This window comes from Penicillium cataractarum, assembly GCF_028827025.1.
Source record: "Penicillium cataractarum strain IBT 29864 chromosome Unknown utg000002l, whole genome shotgun sequence".
NCBI classification, from domain to species: domain Eukaryota; kingdom Fungi; phylum Ascomycota; class Eurotiomycetes; order Eurotiales; family Aspergillaceae; genus Penicillium; species Penicillium cataractarum.
Genome location: NW_026622738.1, coordinates 4,486,464 through 4,508,358, shown reverse-complemented (window position 1 = coordinate 4,508,358; position 21,895 = coordinate 4,486,464). Strand labels below are relative to the sequence as shown.

The window sequence follows — 21,895 nt, the reverse complement described above, 5'->3', positions numbered from 1 at the left end:
CCATCTTGAACGCAATAACACCAGCTTCTTTGCTAATTGAATCTTGATGGACAGCAGACTTCACGACGCTATCCCCAGAGGCAAAGAGACCAATGTGGACCACTGGCCTATTTGGCTGGTTCCGCCGACGGCGTTGTACTAGGTAGCTTTGCGAGCAACCTAGGTCGTCACAGGCTGACTCCCGGGCAGTATCGCAGATACCATTGGTATCCCGCATGCAGCTTGTACATACGCTGCAGTCTTGTGGGCTTTGATGCTTGTGTTGGTAATTGGATAGGAACAGTTTATCTTCATCCTCTCCCAGGTACGATTCTAGGCCGCCAGAGTCCGCGAGGAAGCGTGTAATTTGTTCCTCAAGCCTGTTTCGATGCACTCGAGTCTCCAATTTTGCCAGCAGGGACGAGATTCGTGCGTTGGGCCGACCCAGCAAATTCTCGACGTTAATCTTCCGTTTGAAGCCATCTGGGAACTGCCTCCCGAGATCATATTGGACAACTCCTTTACTAATGAGAACATCCCCAAGAAGAATTTCCTCTCTGTTTTTCTTGACAGGAACGCCTCCACAGATGCCGACCACAAGAGCAAGTTTCACATTCTTGAAGGTCATCGCACAGCACGCAGCGACTGTTGCAGACATTGCCTTACCCATTCCTGGCGGGTGTGCAAGCACATCATTCAGGATCTGATGCCCTACATCTGCGTCTTGGAGCCTTGCCCGGAGCCAAACTCTCTTTTGAGTCAGGAAAAGATTGGATTGGTCATATGAGAAATCAACATGCTACTAGTGGTTGGACATGTACGGATGGCAGTCATGAAACCACCTTTTTCTTTGACACAGACTCTGCTTTCAAGAACCACATGCATCAGGACCATTGTGGCCAATTCCAGGATGGCGACCTAGACGATCTAGCAGCGGCTTGCCACCAGCGACTTCCCGTGAATACGTTGATAGCAGAATGCCCTTTTTGTCCTGACGGTTCGAGTCGGGAATTGGGCGCAGGAGAAACGACAAATCACGTTGCTACGCATCTCCTTGCCCTAGCACAGATCTCTATTGCAGGATATATTGATGGCAATGGAGGTCGTTCAGAAGCCACCTATTCAGAAGGAGGACCGCGCTACCATCATTATGGGGTCATAGGTGAAGCGTCGATTGCAGAGCGCTTACGTGAGGACTTTCCTGAAATGCAGGACGATGCGCTTGAGATGGGGGCAGAAAATACATATTACGAGGCATATCATGAGGGCGCATCTCAACCATTAACTAGAGATCCCGGACGCGGATGAAAATTTTGGCCATGAATCCTGGCACTACGTGTGAGAAGCACTACAACTTTCGCCTCCGCACTCTATGACACCTAGTGATGTACTCGCACAGAAACTTGTGGTAGGAGAATTAATCGGCAGCGATGTTGAGTATACCATTATATTCCGAATAAAAAACAAGCCATTCTCTAACTTTAATGCAGGGGTAGTGGGGAAGAGGAAGAAATCCAAATGGAGGAAGTGATATCAGCAGAGCAGGAATCGGACGAAGGAAGCGCCGAATCAATGGATCAAGCAGAGCCTTCTCAGGCTGTCTTTCACAGTTACCTTCGTGCATTATATCCATTCCATCCGGACAGGAATGTCTCTCCATCCACAGTTACTTTACCATTGAACCAAGGCGACGTGGTCTTGGTGCACTCTATTCATGCGAATGGCTGGGCCGACGGAACGCTACTCAATACTGGCACCCGCGGCTGGTTACCCACTAACTACTGCGAGGCATACGACGAGCTGCCAATGCGTTCTCTCTTAAATGCATTGAGTTATTTTTGGGATCTCCTCTGCTGTGGCCCGCGAGCCTCTCTAGATGACCTCGGCAACCCGGATCACTTGCGAGGATTAATTTCTGGAGTCCGATTTCTCTTAGTAGGTTGTGTCCTGGAACCATTGGACAGGCATTGAATGACAACATGTACAACAGGAGGAATCCGAATGTCTCACGCGACAATCCCCCCTCGTGAAGGCCCATGAGAGTCTCCAAAGCATCCGCAAAGCTCTACTCGCTAAGCTCCCACACTTGATCCGGACTGCTAAAAGGTTCCAGGATATTGCTAGTGGTCAAGTCACGGAGGACGAATTAGAGAGCCTATTGGATGAAATGCTTTGTGCAGCATTCCAAGTTGTTGTTCAAGGCGTTCGGTTTCTCGATGTTTGGAACAAGGACGTTGGCCTAAGCCGGATGATTGCAGAAATGGAGCAACGGTAATTAGCCCTGAACGACATTTCTCGAACACCAGGATCCGAAAGTGCTACGGCACGTGCCTAGGCGCACTAGCCAAACAGCCAAAAGACCAGATATGCTAGAACGCTATATTCTAGCATGCCTGGGACCGATATAAGTAGCGCACAACGTTGGGCCTAGGTTCGCAACGCCTAGGTCCTAACAGAAAGCTTCCACAGAACACCGTACGCTGCTGATGCTGGGCCTAGAGAAATTATTTTGGACTCTTGAACCCCAGTCAAAATTGTGTAGAGGTTTAGGACATGGTTGAAAGAAAGGTTAATAGAAATGTTTCATTTCTCATTAGATATCAGTATCACTATGTTGAGCAGAGGGGTTTCCAGGCAACACCAGGTATTGTTCGCGAGTCATTGTAACAAATGCTATCACTGAGATATGCAGAATACCGTCGGTCATACACCGTCCGTCGCTTGATACATTTACTCCGGCATCTTGAGAACATAACGACCGGCAATCTTCCCTTGATCTGTAAAACTCATGTTAGTAACTTGCGAGGTCAGAATCTCGGATCCAGTAACTTACCCATTAGCTCAAATACCCTGGGAAGCTCCTCAAGCGGAACGGTCTTGAATGGTGCTTTGATCAAGCCACGAGCATAGAAATCAACTGCCTCCGCAGCATCCTGACGGTTACCCACGTAGCTGCCCTTGATGGTAATCATCTTGACAACGGTCTCGAAAACTGGGGCCTTCACGAAGGCATTGGCAGGCATGCCGATGGCAACGATTGTACCGCGGGGACGAGCGTACTCAACTGCCTGCTGGAAGGGCTTCTCGGCGACGGCAAGCAGGATCACAGCGTGTGCACCTAGGCCATCAGGAGTGGCAGCCTTTACGTCGGAGACGAGATCCTTGGATTTGGTAAAATCGATGTATGCCTGAAGGTGTTAGCAAAATATACAAAAAGTGTGATGGGGTGAAATTTACCTCCGAGCCAAGCTTCTCGCAAACATCACGCTTCTCATCACCACCATCGATAGCAACAACGCGCAATCCCATCGCCTTGGCATATTGCTGAGCCATTGCACCGAGGCCACCACCAGCGCCAACAATCGCAATAGTCTGACCAGGACGAGCATTAGACTCCTTTAGACCCTTGTACACGGTAAGTCCGGCACAAAGAATCGGCGCAATCCCATCCAGAGGCAGATCCTTCGGCAGGATAGTAACGTGGGCAGCCTTGCCAATCGCGTACTGCTGGAATGTGCCGTCGACGGTGTAACCCGAAAGCTGAGGGGTGGCGCAAAGTGGTTCGTCCGCGGTCTTGCAGTACTCGCACGCCAGGCACGATCCGTTCAGCCACTTGATACCTGCATGGTCGCCGATCTCAACGCCCGAGGCCAGTTCGCCCTTGGCGACGACGATACCGGCACCTTCATGGCCGCCGACCAGAGGCATCTTGACAGGAAGAGGCCAGTCCCCTTTCATGGCATGAAGATCGGTGTGGCAGACGCCGGAGTATTTTATCTTCAGCAGGACTTCATCGGGGCCGGGCTTGGGGACGGGAATTTCCTTGTAGATGGGTGGGCCACCTTTCTTTTCGACGACTTGCGCCCACTGCTTCTCAGGAATTTGAGGAGCCATGGTGTTGTTGAGGTTATGATTAGGCGTCGTGATATGAGACAGTTCGTTGGGAGGTGGGAGGTGGGAGATGGAAGAAGTTGGGAAGGTGGAGAGTGGGGGAAAGTGTGGAGGAGCAGAAGATGGAATGAACCATAGGGACAATCCAAGAGGAATGTCTCAATTATCAAGGGTTCTGACAAAAAGTACAAAGACCGCGTCGCGGGTGGTGCCACATGCGGCGAGGCGATGATGATGGCAACAGACAAGCAAATCGGCTCGACGGGATTTGCCCCTTGGGCGAGGTCTCTACGAGTGATATGATGGCATCTTGACGGTCCATCTGGCCAATTTATTATCCATTCAAATCTACCGATTGACCCGGCTCCAATGGTTCCTGATCCATGGGTGAAGAACGGTAGGAAGACAGCATCTCACGATCGAAGCTGCCGTCCGCACATAAAGACCCTGTTTGTCATACGGTCGCGTAATTCCAAAGTAAACAAAGGAGACCAGCCAACAGCTTCGGCTCGAGTCATATCATGATATGCCTGTCCAGAAGGCATTAGCCTTGGATATCTCTATCATTTCACATCCCGGTCTCGTTGGGAGCCGCTTCGGCCGAAGCTAGAGATATCACCGTGCGCCTGCGACCGTGGAGAATTTCTCCCAGAATGGCAAGGTGTCGGTATCGAAATCATGGCCAGACTGTCATACGTCAGAGTCTGACTCGTCGTTGGGGAAATGCAGGGTACTATGGCCGCATAGCCCTGGCAAAACTGGAATACATCATGGAGTGATGATGGAGGACGGGGGTGGAGGACGTCACCATCGCCGGCTTCTCCGCATGGCATCGCCTAAATCCATCAAAAGCAGGAATATATCGATCAACTCTGATGAATTCAGCGGAAGTGTCCAAGGTGATTCTGGTTAATTGAATAGAAAGAATTATTCAAAGTTCAAATGTCTGGCCGATAGGTTTTCCTTCAGGCAATGCGCACCTTGGGGGAATCGCTTCTTTTCGTACAACATATGGCTGATATTTCCATACTTCGTACTTTTGTACTTTTTGTCATCACCACAATCCATTTCTCGATGAATGGCAACCAGTTGGTTTATTCTGGATAATTACAGTCCAAATTGTGTCATTTCATACGCTAATATCACACTTGATCTACTGAGTATACAGCCTTCGCTACTTTGAACGAGACAGTATGTATAAGCCAGACTCCAGCTCCAGGCAAGTGGTTATGCATAGATTCGGGAGCTGGTTTTCCCTTTTTTTTAAAAAAATTTGTTCTGGCCAGTTCCAATTTGAATAATCCAGAAAACTCTTACAGTACGTTTAATGGAAGTAATCTCAATGAAGGAGTTGTACATTGATGGATTATCACGTGATACACAAGAGGTATCCGAAGCCCCGATTGAGAGTTTGGTGCCTGACTCCTCCCCATCCTTAGGTCTTGGGGTAGCGGCTGACTGGAATCTCCTAACATGGCGACCAAGACAAAGCAATAAATGTGATAGGAGGTGGGGCTCCGGAGATATTGCTTCGTAGAAGCACCTCAGTGGCTATGATTATATCAGGTGACATGCCAGCAGGGGCTTGTCTTCAGCTGCTGCGGGGACACTCACTAGACGAATGTGTGAGATGTTCACGACACGGCTCAAATGGCGCGAATCTCAGACCTGATTCTGGATTCTAGATTAGAAACAGCCTTTCTCCCAGACTGTACAGTCGAAGTCGAAAACAGATTCCCCTTTGTGCAGACACAAATTCTCTTCTGGACCCCATCTTGGATTGCTCTAATCTGCATTAGGTTACTTTCTGAATAATCCCTGCTTAGTTGTATGGTATAGAGGGGTTTAGCTAAACGAATCATTGTAAGATACTGTAATTCTCCGTGGAATCGTGCAGAAGATTCCTCGCAAAAGTACGTCCTGGGGAGGAGGAAAGAGGATCTGGAGATGAGACCTCATTCCTCCACCACTCACGAAGCCTTCTTCCGCTCGTCTCCTGTCACCCGTTCGCTGTCACTCATATACTGTCATTAACCTAACTGTCAGTAATTCTACTGGATATCACAGAAAGCCGCGTTTGTTTTGTAAAGGACTAACCCTGGTAGGAGAGCATTCGTCCTGTGTTGCTATCCTAAAAATGTCGTTTGCTCCAAGCATTCATGGGAAACTTACACCCCCACATAGGATGGCGATCTTGCCGAGTTTGATTGAGATTAGATATGACGAGAAGTCTATGCCACATCGACTGCTTATCTCAACCTGAGGAGCTCGAACAATGGGAACAGAACTCTCAGTATGCCTCGACCAAGGATACTTTCGCAGCCCCTACGGAACTCGATCCTCTTGTAGCCCGACCGGTCGGCTGGGACTAGGTATGAGCCAGCAAGCCAGCCGCGGAGATAGAACCTCAAACAGCTTCAGCTGTCCGAGTGGGAAAACGAAAGGCATTACGATGAACATCCACCCATTTGTAATCACTACCTAATAGAGTAGCGAGTCACAGTCATCAATAAGGTTATATCAAAAGCCACAGAAGACTACGTAGTGCTGGCCTTAAACGCTTTCTAGTTGGTGATTCAGGAGCAGAAATTAGAGAAAAAGTTCTTCGAGGAAAAGCCTCAGGCGACCGTGGAGTGAGGCTGATGACACTACAACTGTTGTGTCTGTATACGATCGTTTTTAACGTGACCTGACAAAGCGTTTTGATAAAATCGATATTTTTTGGACTGCCATGGGAAAAAACTCCAGATGTGGTCGCGGTTGTTCTGATGAATTGATCCTGTGGCCAATCTCTCTGTATTTATTATCCCCTGGCGGAGCACTCGTTGCCAGTTGATCTTGCTGAGTGGGCAAATCGCCCTGCGTTGGCGAGACTACCTGATCACTTTCAACTGCATTAGCTGATTGGGTCTCACTCGCTTGTGGATTACGTTATGATCTTCTCGATCACTTGTTCGCTTGCACTTTGTAGATTGAAGTCCTCTGTGGGAGTACGGTGCACGCGGACGCTAAACCGTGGCTTAAGTAGTTCGTGATGTTTTCTGACTCGTTAAGCTACTCGATGTTACGGACCGCTTCAGCTGACTCTGGATTCTTGATTTGGATCAAATATCCTGTCTTGGTAGTCCCAGCTTGACAGCGCAGTGGGGATGTAGGTGTTCGAAGCCTCCGTTTGAAGGTATGGGCCAAAGGGGTTCTCGTCGCTATCGTTATTGTCCCTCGGGTCGACCAAGGATCTCTGAATTCTGATTCGGATGCAGGTTTGATCCTTGTCGGTGGGTAGGTGGTTCAGTTGAAGGTGTTGTTGGCTACCACTCGCCGCCACCGCAGGCCAAGATCTGGCCTAGGGCGTCGATGGTAGCGCCTTGACCTGCGCTCTCGGGGCTCGAACTTCCCCGTGCAGTTTCTCGTTCTGTTTTTGATGACAGTTTCATCGTCTGACTTCCTGTAGCTCCGCTTTGGTTGACTAGATGTGGGTGGTTTCGGTGGGGTATGATTTCCTTCAGGTTGTCGATAAGTTGCCAGGCCTCCTTGGTCGTGACACGTCCGTTGTTGTCTCTAGGGTTGACAGCGCTACCATAATCATCTCCATCATGAATCTGTCTTCTCGTGCGAGGTGCAGTTGACAGTCCCTAGTCCTCCAGTGCAAGGATCGCTACCGATCCTCGCCTGTTTGGGGGAGGTAGTTCGGAAGTCCTTACAGGTGGGACCGCCATCGATCCACGGTTAGCTTCCGCTATGGCGATGTAGAGTCAATATCAACGCCACACTCCGAGTAACTAGTATAATGAGATACCCTCAGAGTACAGTTCTTGCGGGTTCGATAAGTTTGCGTTGGTACCGTCTTGGTAAGCACTATAAGCAAAAGCTGATACGGTGACCCAGAAACTATATAAATCATGTACCTCGCTCAAACAACGGTACAGTGCAGAGCTTCGCGTGTTCGAGGTTGGTGTGCATGCCTACACTGTATTGGCACTCTTATTGGACGCGCTTACTGTTGGTCCAGAATGGAAGATTTGTTCAACATAAGATGAAACTTTGGTACTGTACCAGGACTAGCTTTGGCGAGAATAAATATAATGAGCCTAGAATATTGTCTGCCCACCATTTGCACCTCCATTTCTTAAAGGGCTTTTAAGCGCATAATTAGACATCAATCACGTAATCCAGAGTTCACAGTACTCAGAATTCTCTGTAAGAGGATCCCATGACGTGTCAGGTGGTTTTGTTTTGGGGTCATACTTCAGTATCTTTGGCTGGCCAGGTGGTGTTAATGCGCCTGTGGCCAGCTTTCCAAAGCAATGTAGCGCAAATCCAGTTGTAGTGATTGCAACCTCGCTCCCAGGTGCAAAAGTGGCCAACACCCGGTTAGATACTTTGAGTGCTCCACCTGGCTCACTCTCCTTGTTTCTTGGTGCCGAACCGTTGTGTGCCAATACCAGAAATTCACCGCTGAGCCAATTTTGCCAGCATTCATTTTTTTTAATGGTCGCTTGGACTGTGTTTTTGTAAGGAATATCGGGGGTGCATGTTGCGGCGTCCCATACTAGCGGCATTGCTGCCCCATTTTTCTTCATTGGAAACGCCCACACTGAGCACGATTTGCTGAGATGTTGATACCATTGAAGCATCCTGTCGTTCCGCACGTTGTTGACGAGTAAGTACGTCATAATAGAATTCCGTATTGCTCCATCACCACGTTGATAATTTTCAATCGGAACGATCCTGTGAAAGTCTCTCGTGTCTTCAATCACCGCCCTGTCGCTGTTTTTGAACGATTCTACCATCACGTCTCCATATTCTCTGAGGAACTCGCGAACCGCCACATCACGGGCACTATTTCCTGATAGTGCACAGCGTAGAACCTCTTGTCCAAGTCCATTATCGATTGCGCATTTACCAATTCTCGATTCCGTGTCCATATCAATGAAATCCGTGAAATGGCGCTATTTGACGAGATAGTTCATAATGTCAGACAACCTGACCAGCGACACGGATTCATTCTGAGGATCCAGTAGAATAAGCGGTGTATATCTGAGTGTGTTCCAAGTCACAGTTTCAAGGGAAACAGCACGCCTCGTATCTCGGGCTACTTGCATCGATGTTGTCATGGTAAATAATGGGGAGAACCCGACCCGTGTTTCGATTTCGTTTCGTCCGCCCCACAGTGGACACATAATTCTAATGTGGGATCGTACATATATCTCCGCCACCTGTTTCTCTCAAGGGTGACCCTTGTCGTGTTGTGCGCCTTACCTTCACGAAGTTAGGGGTTGTTGTCTGTACGCGGTGGTATATGAGCGTTGCTCTGAAGTTACGTGTAGCAAGTAAGAGTATTATCAATATAACGGAAAGCTACTCTTAAGTACCTCGACAATTTCCTAAAGGAAGGTTGTATTTGTGTCATATGCTGTTGTGATTTAGTGACATTGGTCGGGTCTAGGCTGGCCTTGTGCTGCAAACGGATTTGGAATGAAAGTCATGTGCGTGGAGAATTGAACGGACCGATCAATGTAAGGATTGAAGGAACCACAGTTACAATGATGACGCATATTCATGTCCAGATTTCTTTTTGACCAGTTTGCTGGCTTGGGAAATGTGACTAAAGTATTGAGAACCTCCTCTCGTCTATAACCACAATCCCCTTGAATACCTGAGTAGTGTCTAAATTTGCTGGAAGCCGTTACGATTTGGGTCAGATGTAATAATAAAGTGACTCAACGTGTCTGAAAACTGTCTTGACAGACTTCAAGAATGAGATACAAATACTAATGTTCGACTACTGTACAAATGGTGAGAAATCGGTTTCACCACTCTACTCACTTGAATCCTTCCCCAACGCAGATTTCGAGTCATACGTCCGCACTATCCGGTCGATTGCAACCTATTGGCCGTTGACCATGGTAATAAGCGTACTGTAATTTTTGAAACCGACCGATCCACTTGCGGAAATGCCAGTGATTGAATTTCTTATTGATGTTCGCATGTGATCACCGCACGGGAAACTCTAAAATTTATTCAACCAGAATCTTGCTCTCGAGGTATCCACCCTATGTCCTCAGAGAAGTAGACCTGGCTCGTCTGGTCTGGTCTAGGTCTATCTGAAGCTTTTGAGCAGAACCAATGCTAATTGACAATTCAACTAATCTATTTAGTCAAGTCTACGTAATTCTATCCACAATCAATGTACCGCATTTCTTAATGCAGTGTTGTCTGACTTCTTACAGTACTGAAACGACTTGTGTGAGTATAAATACGGCCATCATCTTCCGAGATTTTTTATTTTCATAGCTAACCTTATTGACACAAGATAATCATATTGAATAGGCAAGAAATTATCTACCTGTTCGCTCAAAGAAGCCCTAAAGGCAACTATACGGAGTTGTCCAACGCAGTCTAAAACAAAATGGGAATGCCATTTCAACGAAAAAATCCCAAAATGGTGCATCTGACAGGGGGTACCCTTGGATTTAATGCTGGGTTCGCACCGTTTTTCACAGTGACGACATCGACACAATTCGCTGTAGATGAAAGGGCGCCGGCATCGATCAAAACAGTGACTTGGAACACACTACAATATACACCACTTATCCTGTTGGATCCAGAGAATCAGTCTGTTGCTTTGGTCAATCTCGCTGGTATAACAACGTTTCTTGTTGGGCAACGCGAATTTACCGATTTCATCAATCTGGACACACATACACGTGTGGGAAGATGTGCGATAGAACAGGGATTTGGGAAAGAGCTCTTGCGCTGTGCATTGGCAGACAGCAATGCAAAGCCAGAACTAGCGCACGAGTTTGTTTCAAGCTACGGAGATAGAATGTTACCAGCTTTCAGAGCTAGTAACCGGACAGTGGTGGACAACACAACAGGTAATACAAGAGCACCAATCCATTCAAATGGCGCAGAATGGACCGATGAAGAAATACTGGATATTATTCGCGAATATTTGCTCCAGAACTCTGTCCGGAATGACAGAATGCTTGAGTGGTATCAACATCTTACCACCTCTGGTACAGTGTGGAGCTTTCCGATGAAAAAGGCAGGGGGAAAATTACCACCTGTATGGGACGCATCAACATGTACTCCAGACATTCCTTGGAAAAAGGCCTTACAGGCGGAAATTACGGGGGATAATGTATGTTGGCAACGTTGGCTTGAAGGTGAATATCTGGTAATGTCTCTCGGCGGCTGGGCAAGGCGAGACCCAGATATAGAACCGATTGGGGCCCTTAAAGTTTCTAATCATATGCTAGCTATTATGGCACCAGGGTGCACGACGGCGCTGACTGGGCGCGGGCTTGAGTTGAGGTGTTTTGGGAAAGTGGCAAGAGGCGCAAATCCTGGGCCAGATCAGCCCAAGATATTACATTATGACCACCGCTCCTCTGAAAGTGGCGGCCAGGGAGGGAGTCTTATCACGACGCAGTCCCAATACTGTGAGTACTGGGTTGGTGCAGCTAGCTTTGTTTAGTTTGCGTTTTGAGACTCCTTGCGTCCTATTGGTGGATAGTGACCAAGTCCAAATCCTTTTCACAGTCGCAGAGGTCTGCTAAATTTGCTTTATTATCATTGTTAGAATACGATCCAAAATTATGATCAAATCTTTGGTCAGGTCGCGATTATTCACCGACACAATGATCGAAGTGTCGTCCGACATTAACCTTTCTTTGCCGGGCCGTTTCTTCTACCAATTTCTCCAACTTACCCTTGAGTGTCATCTGCCAGTAACCACTTGAAATTAGGGCTACGTCCGCTTCTGTGTCCTGTGAGGACTTTTCACTCACCATGACTTGCCATCCTATTGTATACTGGATACTGCTTGCTGGAACCTCGTTGCTTCTCATTCCGTCATGCCCATGTAGAAAATGCAGTTGCTGATGTGTCAGGTCTTCCTGATCCATTCTCGAAGTGATAGTCGGAGCAAGGGCTGAGCCCGAAGCTTGACGCAGGTATGAAGCCGTCGTTTCCTGGAGCGGGAGCATATCGCAAATCTTAATCTCTAGGGTCGAGGTTACGCGACTGGAAACCAGGATCATAAGATACGAATTAGCAGTCACCATCCTTGTTTAAAGGCTCTAGCAGATCCAAGGTCAGCATGATCACGACCACCCCGAACCACGCGGCATCCGTAGAGCCGTGGAAGACGCGCAGAGGACAATCCCGTCTTGGGCATATGCAGGCAATATCTGATATCTTCCGTCGCGATGGAACCGTAACACTTGCACAGGGGCCACACCAAGTGGTGACCAGTCGGTTCATATGAATCCGATCCCTTTATTGCACCCAGATTCATCAACGTGACCAAGGTGATATGAATGAAAGCTGGATAAGTTATGGAGGTAGATCTCTTGTAAGGGGCGTTTGCTCTTTGGCCCTCTGTCAAGCTGTTTTCTTGGACCAGCCTCTGGAAGTGAGGGCCTTTCTAAATTGCAAGTGTCTCGAATATGTTCGTTCATAAAAAGACAACGATCTCAGCGAGGTAGAGATCAGGCTTTTCAAATAGATGGTGACAGAGTGCTTCTATCATCGGCGGTGTTATCCTTCGGCTCCGACCAGTACGATTCGGCGTTCGGGGGGATAAATGTACCCAAACATCCGGACGTTCTTAATTGTGTGGTTGGCTCTGTATCATGTCACGAATTACATGCAGCTTTGAAAAGGGGAGTCTCGGTGCCATATTGTGGAGATCCTTCTTTAGATACAGTATTTGAAAGGGTTGGAGAGTGTGCCCTGAGACAAAGCTCCAAGCCTTCGCACGAATGGACAAGTGGGCCGCACGTGCGTACCATGTTTCCTGTCAAATACGGTACTTTACGTACCGATCCCGTCATGCAATAATAGTCTCTATTCTTAGATATGGGAGATCTAGCGCTAAGCCAAATATCGACTAGGGCGCTTTAGGATACCATCCAGGAAACAATTCATGTGTGCACAAAGGGGAATCTGTTTTCGACTCCGACTGTACAGTTCACACCTTCCAAGAGTCAGACCCAAAGTCCAGGCAGCGCATAGTGACCCCATCGGAACGCTGGCACCGGCAAAAGAAGATCGGAGGTGGGGGATTTGGCACAGTCTGGCTAGAGACATGTACGCATCCCAGTGGCACAACACAAAGTGCTACAGTTCGCGCAGTCAAGCAGATTGGTTTCGACTCTCGATTTGGCAAGATTGATTATAATCGGGAGCTAGAGACTATTGCCAAGTTCTCGCATTCTCGTGTCGGTATCTATAGAGGATTATTGTCACAAGAAGGCATGCACATATTACTAATTAATTGAACTAGTATGAACGATGTTTTGTCAAATCATTCGGGTAGTACGAGGGACCTAGCCAGCTCTTCATAGCAATAGAATACCTCGAAATTAGCGACCTTTTCACGTACCTTTATCAGAACCCGCCACTCCCAGAAAGCGAAGCGAAGGATATTGCGTACCAAATCCTCGACGGGCTAAGTATGATGCATCAAAATGGATTTGCTCACCGAGACTTGAAACCTAATGTAAGTCTAAGCTTCCTAAGCCGAGGGTGTGCACTCTTCCCTCATAGAGATGAGAAGCATCTCTAAGACTGTATACCTATAGAACATCCTTATCAAATCACACCCTCCCCACGAGTGGTGGATAAAACTCGCAGACTTTGGTATCACCAAACGCATTGAGGAAGGCCACGGTCAATCGACAACGATAAAGGGCACACCAAGATACTTTGCCCCTGAAATCTGGGGATTTGTCCCGCGAGGCAGTGCGTATGCCACCGATATTTGGGCCCTCGGAGAAATCGTCTTTGAAATACTTACCGAGAGACCTGCATTCGGCAATCTTGCGCCACTCGCAGGCTACAAGGCTCAAGAACAATTCCCAACCAACATACTCGCCGGTGCAAATGTCTGCCAGTCAGGCATTGATTTTGTGATTTCGCTTATGCATCCTGATCCTGAACATCGAGTAACGACTACAATGGGCATGTCAAATGTGTGGATACAATCGCTTGTATCTGTTTGTTCTTCGGGGTCCACAATACCTAGTGATGGCGAGCCGCATTACCCCTCTATTGACTCCTTGACTGAAGAATTCGCGTCATGGAACACACGACCTCCCCCAGATACGCAGGACTCTATGACACTCCCCATTCGGCCGGACCATATACTGCAAGAGTTATCCAAGAACCGGTCACTGTGGCAGAGCAAGAACGGAAGACGTCTTCTCTAGAGAATACCACACTGACCGCAGTTCATGACCAAGCCGAGACTGTGGAGCTCAGTGCTACAGAGCTCAGCGATAAATTCAAAAATTTTGTCTCTCTCCTTCAAAGCGGTCAGCTTGAGGAAGCAGAGGCTCGGCTTTGTTGGCTCTGTCAGGCACAAGAGAAAGTGCTACCCCAAGATCATACCGAGAGAGTTAGGGCTATCTTTATTCTCGGCAAGTGTGTCTGCTTACGTGGACGCTGCAAAGAGGCCGAGATTATACTTAACCGAGCTCTGCAGGACCACAAGAAAGTTCTCGGCCTTGATGATCATGACACGCTTTCCTGTGGACACTGGCTTGCTCTATCCATCTATCATCAAGGCCGATTCGAAGAGGCCGAAACTGCGTACCGCCGATCTCTTGAGGGACTAGAGGCAATGCTATAGACCAATCATCGATTAATACTTAAGATCGTGTTCTTGCTTGGGCGCTCGGTTTATCGTCAGGATCGCTTCAGAGAGGCAGAAGCCTTGTTTCAGCGTGCCGCCGAGGGACTAGAGAAGATTCTGGGACATGATCATAATGATACACAGCTATCGAGGAAGTTTGCCGAGGAAGCCCATAAAAGGGTTCTTGCTGAAGTTTCACCCAAGGAATCCTAAGCTAGTTTCGTATCTGGGACGAATGATATGCGATTTATTTCGCCTTCTTAGAATTAACTTAGTATTATATAATAGGTTGAGGTGGGAGTCGCATGAGGTGTTATCATTTACTTCCAGTTGAAATCAGCAACTGATCCTGCCCGGTTGTCTAGTGGGTTAACCCCTAGGCGCCCGTAGCCACTTCGGTGGGTTCGGCGGTCGTAACTGCGAGGAAGCTTCTGTGGAGCAGGTGCGGCCCCCGGCGGGTGAGGTTTTTTGATATCTAACTACCCTATAGTATTTCTCCTTTTTAAAGTCTTTTTTCTTATACTTTATATATATCATTTTAATCACTAACCTCTATAGAATTAATGGTCTTTATTTAAAAGGTTAAAAAGGTAGTTTGGCGGTTATATTACGTTTTATTAATTAGGTACGGTATGGATGTGAAGTCGTGGGCTGTATATGAAGCATCATGATGAAGTATATAGGGAGCGGGAGGTCTCGGGTTCGATTCATGGCGAGGGCGACGTTTTTCAAGATTGGAATTTTTAAAGTAGCTAGCCCAAGATCCTCCGACGGGGTCTTTCAGTCTGATGCTAGCTGGTTGATTGGTGACGTCTATAATCTTGTAATGGAGCTATTTAACAGGACAGGGGCCTGTCAAGGAGGTAAGAAGAAGAAGATTTAGAGGAAGGATATTCCATTCAATCATGTAATAAGAAAAGAGATTGTAACAAAACTGATTCTTAGGGGACTTGGCCAATTCACTCTTCAGAAGTTATTTAACAAGAAGGACTGTGTGGTCCCGGAGGTTAGTTCCTCTGGCTTCCGGCCGAGACCGGTACGTGGATGCCAAAAGCATTGTCTTCCCCCTGGCCATAAAGCACAGGCAACACGCTGCTGCCCGCGCCGGGCATAGCGAGCGGTAATGCGTGCTGAAGCTATTAAGGCTAAAACGTGGAACCCTGACACTGAGCCTTTCCCCCCACCACCCTCGTGCAAAAATGTAAAGTAGTCTTGCCAGGGATGCGGATGGTGATAAATCAGCCTGTAGACAAGCCTTTGAGAGCTTAACATAGAGGTTTCTCTATCCGACTCTGCCAGGGGGTTACCGTCTGTTACATCGCCCTGATCAGGAATACTAATATAAAAGACTATAAAACAGCTCTCTATGCAGAACTCTTCGAGAGTTGATGAATGCTGAAGAACAAATACTAGTACATAACTATAAATATATCGTTATTAATTTAGCCTAACTACCTATAGTTAGTTAAGGGTCACTTCAGCTGGTTGATCACTTCAGCTAAGTACTTATGCTGACCGTTGACTAGGCCCGAGATAGCATGTGGAGATAAACGCGCCCCCACCCCACTAGCGTCGGAATGAGGCAGTTTGTGATCTGCATGTGTAAACTAATCTTATTTTATCACGCTTTAATCTACTCGTATACCGAGTCACAATGAGGGATATCGATGCTGACATATATCAGTTGTAAGCTGATGCCGATCTGAATTTATTAGGTCTCAGTGTATGTAAGCACCGGTGTTTCAGATGCTGTACCCATCACTAGACATGCAATTCAGAGAGAAGATATTTCTTCAAGCGTACTTAGAGTCGAAATAACTTCTCCACTCGCCCTAGATGATTTGTAAATAGCTTTCAGGAGTAAAGGGAAATTAGTAGGGCTGATGTTGATCCCCACTGTATCTATAAAAGCTGGAGGGGAGCCCTTCTACCGGGGAAAACCACGCGCCTGTGTTTGAAAGATGAGGCTACTGGCAAGTTCGGCCTTCTCTTTGTTGGTCACTGCCGCTCTGGCGGTGACACCAACATCAACTCCAGGAGGCATTTCGGCCAAGCCAACACCCACCTATGGATCTAGCGCATATCATGCAAGTACTGGGCTTACCAGCACTAAGGCTATGTCCATCTCTAGTTCGACTAGCACGCAGACGTCCATCTCCAGCACAACTAGCACGACGCATCTATCTACCTTGACAACAATTTTAGCTACGACACAGTACTCTGTCCAGCCTATTGACGTGACCAACACTGCCACAAGCGCCTTCTTGACGACAACAACAGCGACTGACGGCAGTGTCGTACCCTTTATCTTTGTTCCTGGGGCTGCACTTGGCGCTGAAGCGGCTGGTGTTTTGGGAGCGGTGGGAGGAACTATAGGCGAAGGTGTGGGAATATTTGGCGGTTTGTTCACCCTGTGAGAACTCTAGCTCATCTGATGCTAACGATACGCCTCAAGGGTTTCTTACGGATCTCGGGCTGGGAGGCCTGGTTGAGGCCTTCCACTTTCCTTCGCTTGCTGGAATAGTTCTAGGTCACGCTGTCGAGTACAAAGCAAGCCCGACTGCGACAGATGACTCTCAAACAAGCAGAACTACCAAGAGCACGTCTACTACAACATCAAGCACTTCGACCAGCACCAGCGCCGTGCCAACTGCATCGGCAACACCATGGATCATCCAATCGAAACCCGGCACGTCAAAATTACTATTCACAACCCTTCTGAAGGAGAAAATAGAGAATTACGACTCGGGCACATTCATATCCTTCCCGAGTTTTGACCTTTTCGTTGTTTCTTTGAATTCCACCACCGCACAGTCGCTAAGTGAGGAGAGCCTGGTGAAATCTGTTGAAGAGAACAGTGTCAACGAGTCCAGTGACTTTGAAAAAGCTTCACCCTACAATGGAAATGCAAAGAGGGAGGTGCTTGAGGCAAGAAACCAGGAAATGGAAAGGCGGGCTGAACCAGTGACCGTGACATCCCCTGGTTTCGTCCCTACTACCGTGCCTCAGGCTGCCCACTTGGAAAGCCAGGTTGACTCACCGGCTCACCTGAAGATGTTATCCGATCCCAGCAAAGGCAAAGATGCCCCTGATTACACTTTTCAATCGTCTCTTGGAAAGGGTATATATGTCTACGTTTTGGACACGGGTGTCCGCGGGTCACACGATGTGAGTTTGAAGATCGATGCAGCATGCGTTGTGTTATGATTTACTGATAGTTAATATCCAGGATTTTAAACGAACTTCTGTTGAGAATGTGGCAACTGGCTTCGATCCAAAAGACCAAGAAGGCCATGGAACTCGGATGGCTGACCTTGTCGGTGGTGCCTGGGCTGGTGTCGCTAAAAACGCCAAAGTTGTTAATGTCAGGTTTGGTGCCTCAACGATAGGAGATCCAGATGATTTGAGGTCAAGAATATACCAGGCCTGGGCTAGGGTACTGGCTGATGTCGAGAAGAATAAAAGGCAAGGCAAGGCTGTTATTAGTCTTTCTAGCAGTAAGACCTACGATGTGACCTTGGATTGAGAGAACTACGACTGACAAAATAACAGGCTGGGACTCCTATGTGATGTATTCCAAGGGTGTCTTCTTGTCAAAACAGGACGAGGATGAACGTCTCAAGCACACCATTTTCAACGACTTACTTGCCGATAGTTTCGAACTTGGAATTACAGTTCTTGTCGCAGCGGGAAATCTAGGCAAGTCCAGGGTGGATGTCAGCGAACGAGTACCTGCTGGACTAGCTCAGCAAGGGTATTACCCCGATCTGATCGTGGTTGGATCTGTCAACTCCAACGGAGATATCAGTCCCTTCACCAACAAAGATAAGGAGGGGGCGATCACCATATATACCAATGGTGAGGATATTATCGCTGCCGACTTCAAATCGGACAGTGGCTGGACTATCGCAAGTGGCACCTCAGAGGCTACAGCCCAGGTTGCAGGTTTAGTGGCATACTTCCTCGGGAGACCCGACTTGGAAGCCAACCTGCAACAAGGTGGCTATGGCAAGGTTGCGCAAAATGTGAAGAGCTATTTGATCTCCCAAGGCCAGCGTTATACTAGCGGTGGGCCGTTGATTGCGAACAACGGAGAGCTCGTCGCCATCCAGGACGAGCTCAAGGATTCATCGTGCGAGTTCGAAGAGGGTGCATCCCAAAACGCACGTCGCGTCAAGAGAGATGGAGGCTTCACGTTATCCACGGTTGCATTTACAAAGGAATATGACATAGTAAGAGACACGAGAAAACCTTTGGAGGAAAGACTAACCGTAAGAACCAGGTTTGCACAAGTTCGACTACCTCCGGATCCTCCGTCCAGACGGCATCAGTCACCTCTGATACTCACTCGTTATCAACCGAGACCAGACAAACTGAAGCGAGCAAGACTTCAACGACATCTGGAGATTCAACCAAGTCTACTCATTCAACCGATGTGAGCAAGACTTCAACGACATCTGGAGATTCAACTAAGTCTACTCATTCCACCGAGTCCGGAACAACCGATGTGAGCAAGACTTCAACGACATCTGGAGATTCAACTAAGTCTACTCATTCCACCGAGTCCGGAACAACCGATGTGAGCAAGACTTCAACCACACAGAAGATCACGACCTTCGTGACTACGACATCTGGAACCTCAACCAAGTCTACCCATTCAACAACATCCAGTCACTCCGAGACTTCCACCTCTTCCTCAACCAAGTCTACTCATTCAACCACATCCAGTCGCTCCGAGACCTCCACCTCTTCCTCAACGAAATCATCCGCATCTTACGAACCCACCTCAAATACACATGGTACCAATGTTGTAAGTAGTCTTCCACTTTCACTATGCCACTTGAGATTAATTTCTTCTCAGAATGTGAATCGTGGATGTATTTCAGTCAACGACAGTCCACGTTGCGCGGGTGGCGCAGCCTACAGTAAGTATTTACCATTCATTTTCAGTCTCCATTAATTGCTTATCAATTCCATAGATGTCGCATATGAAGATACCTACAACTCCTCCGCGACTATCTACGCCCAGTTCGATGGATCGGACTCAAAGGACGAATATGTTCGGCCTGGCTGTGAATTACGAGCAAAATGGCCCAGCTCGTATGGCGACGTATATTTCGGAAGCGACAACTGCCTATACGACTCGGGCAGTAGCAAAATCTTTGATCAATGCTGCACAGCAAAGGCTACCACTACAATTCGCAACCCTTACTACCAAACTGCGTCTACGACTACTACTTCTACGACTACCACTAGCACCTCAGAACCCGCACCAACCGTGAATCCTAATCCAGCTGGAACCAATTTGGTATGTTTGCCGGGCCATAATAGTTATCCGGGACCAGACGCGCTAACGGACAAATTCACAGCACATAAACGATGGCGCTGGATGTGTCCTTGTCAACGATTCTCCACGATGCGCCGGAAACGTAGGGACTATCACCAACGTCTACTCAGGTGTCTACAGTACGTTCCTTGGGGGAATTCTATCAATTGCCAGCCATTTCCACTAACGATTACTAGATATCGCAGCCGATCCGACTAAGTCTACCAGTAGCGCGGTGATTCTCGCTGGATTCAACTCGAAGGACTACACGGATAAGCAGCAGAAAGCTGGCTGTCAACTCAATGCCGTTTGGCCAAGCGGTTATGGTGACATCTACTTTGGTGCGGACGGGTGTTTGTACGATGGCGGGGGCAGCAGCATTTCTAACCAGTGTTGTTCTGGTGATGCATTGACTAGCCAGGACCCTGTAACAAACCCCTACCATGATCCCCGAACTGTGGTCGTACCTTACGGAACGGAGTCGGGTTGAGAAGCGGGTGGCGAGAAAGGATGGTTAGGTGGTGGCTTTGGGGTAAATTGATTGATTGTATCTTTCTCAGAAGCAATATATGAGGCAACATATACAACCAAAAGATAGATTCCGAGAAAATTCCCAGGAGCAGTAGGATAAAAGATAATACAGTAGTGATCTATGGGATAATATCCACACTTCATAATTGGTCCTCGATACGTCGCCAGCAGATTGATCTCAACGTCTTCTACATCCTTGGGAGACTTTAATCGAGCCACAAGGTCTTCGGAAATTTCAGCATGTATAGAACCTGCCCCGACAAAAAGCCATTGAAATCCTCAAAGTCCCCCAGAATCTCGCCTTTGTTCCCTTTGATGAAATCTTCCAGATCCTGCATAAAAGAATGGTTAGTTCATTATGTAAGTCTGCTGAATTAGAAGGACGTGCCATGAAATATACCTAGCGAAGTCGGGCCCGTCACGGTCTGACACTCGGTGGCAGACTGGCCCACTACGTCATCGCCGCTCCAGTAACCCGGAATGAAAAATGAGCTTAGCAGCTTATTTGTGTGTCCTGGACGCACTAGTCGTCGCGGGAATATAGGATTAACCATCTTCTACGTTATTTTATGAATGTGCAGGTGTCATGTTGCTATCCGTAAGGTAGTCGATGTCTAGGTATTGCGCAGAATGGAGTGCTATATATAGGGACACTGGTGGAAGTATAGAGATGTAGTAACCGAAACGATGATTCCCTGGAAGAGAATCAGTAGGATGCTTGCAGAAGAAGAGGATTCGAGGGACTAATTAATGTACCAGTTTCTTGGAATAATGCATTGACCGAGTGGCTTTGAGGGGACTCGTCTCAGCCCCAAAATCGTGTCCAGTCAAAAGGAGCGCATGGATCGGGCTTGGCGGCCCGCAATCACTGGTCATGGAGACTGACACGAATGACCAGGTCGCGAGATAGGAGCTCGTAGAAGTAAATAGTGCTTATTATTGTAGGAGATACTTATAGCCTAGGTCAAGTTTGACAATAAGGAGCTGAGATGACCAAGATATGATCTATCGTGTGTACAAGCATCAAAATGGTAGAAATCGGGTCCTTTCGCGGTGGAATCCCACGGGATCGGCCGCGATGAAATCTCTCGGATGGACAGGAAGTTGGACCAGAAGTAGAGAATAGGGAAGAATGGTAGAGTATAGACCAGGAAGATAGTACTATAGTACCTATTTACACAATACTATACCGTATAATTCATACTATTCCTCTAAATCTATACCCGATCACGTCAACCCCCCAACTCTCCTCCACGCCCGTTTGTATGGGGATGCGCCTTGCACGGCGGCACCCAACCCAGCTGGCCTCCATCGCGACATCGGAGGCTTCGCATAGGATTAAAAGATGATTTAAATACAATAAAACTAGATATAGCTTCTCTCTCATAGTTATACTCTCCAATCCACCAGATCCGAAGACCATCCCGAGGTCGATGGATGAAGCATAAACGCTGGGAGATCGGAACTAAAGAGAGTTGACTATTCACGGCCTCCAAGGGAACCAAATCCTAAATGGAATTGCCCCC

General features: G+C 47.7%; 2 protein-coding genes across 2 annotated transcripts; one reads left to right on the top strand and one right to left on the bottom strand.

The window, feature by feature from the left end:
* Nucleotides 1-2,709: 2,709 nt before the first annotated feature.
* N7496_003656 (zinc-dependent alcohol dehydrogenase) lies at nt 2,710-3,873 on the bottom strand (the record flags this gene model as incomplete). Its single annotated transcript, XM_056696587.1, has 3 exons — nt 2,710-2,756; nt 2,813-3,167; nt 3,217-3,873. The coding sequence occupies 3 exons, from the start codon at nt 3,871-3,873 to the stop codon at nt 2,710-2,712; spliced, it is 1,059 nt and encodes a 352-aa protein (XP_056558799.1).
* An 8,765-nt stretch (nt 3,874-12,638) lies between these two features.
* On the top strand, nt 12,639-14,509 carry N7496_003655 (Tetratricopeptide-like helical; the record flags this gene model as incomplete). The annotated part of the gene is given in 5 exon segments (XM_056696586.1): nt 12,639-12,657; nt 12,793-13,097; nt 13,196-13,378; nt 13,461-14,076; nt 14,088-14,509. The coding sequence occupies 5 exon segments, from the start codon at nt 12,639-12,641 to the stop codon at nt 14,507-14,509; spliced, it is 1,545 nt and encodes a 514-aa protein (XP_056558798.1).
* Between the last annotated feature and the right edge of the window lie 7,386 nt (nt 14,510-21,895).